The following is a 2,500-nucleotide window of genomic DNA, read 5'->3' as shown; positions in this document are numbered from 1 at the left end:
TCATGACCTGATCCTCAAGCTCCCTGAGGCCCCGCTCTAGAGAACCGATCTGAGAATCCTGCGACACGTGTCAAAATGAGGTTATAGGTTTGATGTCAATAATGTCAACCAATCACAATGTGCCAAATTTGAATATGCAAAATATGCAAGGTTTACTTTAATGCAACTTTTCTGTTGTGCCATTTTTGGTCACCGTTTACTTTCATTGTATGAAACATGCATCCTGCCTAATATCATCGACAGAAGAAAGAAAATCATACAGGCCTGAAACAACATGAGGGTGAGTAAATGATGACACAATTTTCATCTTTTGCTGAACCATTCTTGTGAAAAAGTGCTCTTAATTTGACTGAATGTGCACTTGTAGTATGTTTTTAAAAAACTGTATTTGCAGATAATATAATATTATTGAAACAAAAGGCCACTTAAAGGGTTAGTTCATCCAAAAATGAAAATTATGCCATGATTTACTCACCCTCAAGCCATTCTCAGCTCAGCAGCCATATCACCCTGTGGCCCAAGACTGGTTGCCCACTGAAGCTAAGCAGGGCTGAGCCTGGTTAGTACCTGGATGGAAGACCTCCTGGGAAAACTAGACTGCTGCTGGAAGAGATGTTAGTGAGGCCAGCAGGGGGCGCTCACCCTGTGGTCTGTGTGGGTCCTAACGCCCCAGTATAGTGATGGGGACACTATACTGTCAAAAAGCCCCGTCCTTCAGATGAGATGTTAAACCACGGTCCTGACTCTCTGGTCGTTAAAATGGATGTCCTTCGAAAAGAGTAGGGGTCTAACCCTGACATCCTGGTCAAATTTGCCCATTGGCCTCTGTCCATCATGGCCTTCTAATCATCCCCATACACTGACTGGCTTCATCACTGTCTCCTCACCACCAATAAGCTGGTGTGTGGTGGGCGTTCTGGCGCAATATGGCTGCCGTCACATCATCCAGGTGGATGCTGCACATTGGTGGTGGTTGAGGAGATTCCCCCTTCAATATGTAAAAGCGCTTTGAGTGCCCAGAAAAGCGCTATATAAATGTAAGGAATTAATTCTATGTGTAAGTCTTATCTTCTTTCAGATGAACACAATCAGAGATATTTAAAATTATCCTTAGTCCTCCAAGGTTTATAATGGTAGTGAATGGGAGGTGTGCTTTTGAAGCACAAAAAATTCATTCATCCATCATAAAAATAATCTATACGGCTCCAGGGGGTTAATAAAGGCCTTCTGAAGAGAAGCCATGGGTTTTTGTAAGAAAAATATCCATATTTAAAACTTTAGAAACAAAAATAACTAGCTTCCATCAGACCGCCGTATGCATACTGCGCAAGTCAATTTGCACCGTAAAGGTGCTAAAGAGGATGTTTTGTTTGATACATTTTTGCAATGTTACTTGAAACTGTCTTTACTAACTGATAAAAGACTATTTATTAGGTGCACTGAAAGGAATATTATTAATATACATCATCTGTGCACGAGGTAGGGCCTTAAAAACATCAGCCAATCATTTACGCAATCATTGCGTAAACGATTGGCCCTCTGGCTTGTCAATCACTGCCGTGACATTCCTTGTGAGAGACGAGCGCGGCTGCGCGCTCCAGTAACTTTCCACACTCCACAGTCGCCACATGCAATGTTTTTGCCCGGAGACAGGAGTAACAACTGCAGATTATGAGTTACCTGCGGTGAGTCCGACATAATGAATCCACTAACACGACACAGCGAATGCCGGTGAGTAAACACTCATGCTCCAATACGAGTTTTGGGAGGCTTTCCTTCGAAGGAGGGGGGGTTGTTCTTACGCATGCGCTCATTTCAAAAACTCACTAACAGTCTTTGGATTCTCAGTCGTTGAAAACATCCTCTATAGCACCTTTTAAAAGTAACCCCTGGCGCGATGTATGAGGCAGGATGTAGGAGTATCGTAAGCTTCAACGCCTCTCGCGGTTTAAAGAAATATGGCTGGGCAACAAACTCAAGCTCCTCTTCTCTTATATCTAAATCCTCTGATATTTATCTTTAAAATTTCACACATTTAATTTGTTTTAAACTTCTAATTCGTGACCGTTGTTTTGTTTTGCTCTATCCTCTGCACTTCCGTGTTCGTCATGCGTCGAGTCTTCCACCGTATATCGATGCATACGGCTGTAAATGTACCAGTTTATTATTATAATTATTAAATTAATTATTAATTAAATAAATCAATAAATAAATATATCTATTTATTGAGTAAAATTCCATGAAAACACAACATTTATTGTTTAATATATTTCACAAAATCCTCTTTCACTATAAATTAGTTTTTCATAATTGAATGTGCTATTTCAAAACGACGTTTTTCATAATTATATGCTGAATTTACGAATGATGCCTATTTGACGAATCATGTATTTCCAAAGCACGATTTTCTCAAAGATTCTTTTCACAATAGAGTGCGATAGATTTCACAATAGAGATGGCGCGTTTTTGTAGGCCAACCCGGAAGTTAGCGGCGCATGGG

At 40.5% G+C, this 2,500-nt stretch overlaps 1 protein-coding gene across 1 annotated transcript in view; it reads right to left on the bottom strand.

Moving 5' to 3' along the window:
• The window catches only part of erc1a (ELKS/RAB6-interacting/CAST family member 1a), a 29,927-nt gene that overhangs the window by 16,786 nt on the left and 10,641 nt on the right, over positions 1–2,500 (bottom strand). The window contains exon 4 of the mRNA XM_067379826.1: positions 1–58. This exon is cut by the window's left edge and continues 98 nt beyond it. Within this exon, the coding sequence (XP_067235927.1) occupies positions 1–58 (58 nt within the window). The remainder of the gene's footprint in view (positions 59–2,500) is intronic.

The sequence above is a fragment of the Chanodichthys erythropterus genome, chromosome 24, assembly GCF_024489055.1.
Source record: "Chanodichthys erythropterus isolate Z2021 chromosome 24, ASM2448905v1, whole genome shotgun sequence".
NCBI lineage: Eukaryota > Metazoa > Chordata > Actinopteri > Cypriniformes > Xenocyprididae > Chanodichthys > Chanodichthys erythropterus.
Note: the sequence above shows the minus strand (reverse complement) of the source record. Positions and strands in the feature narration are given on the sequence as shown.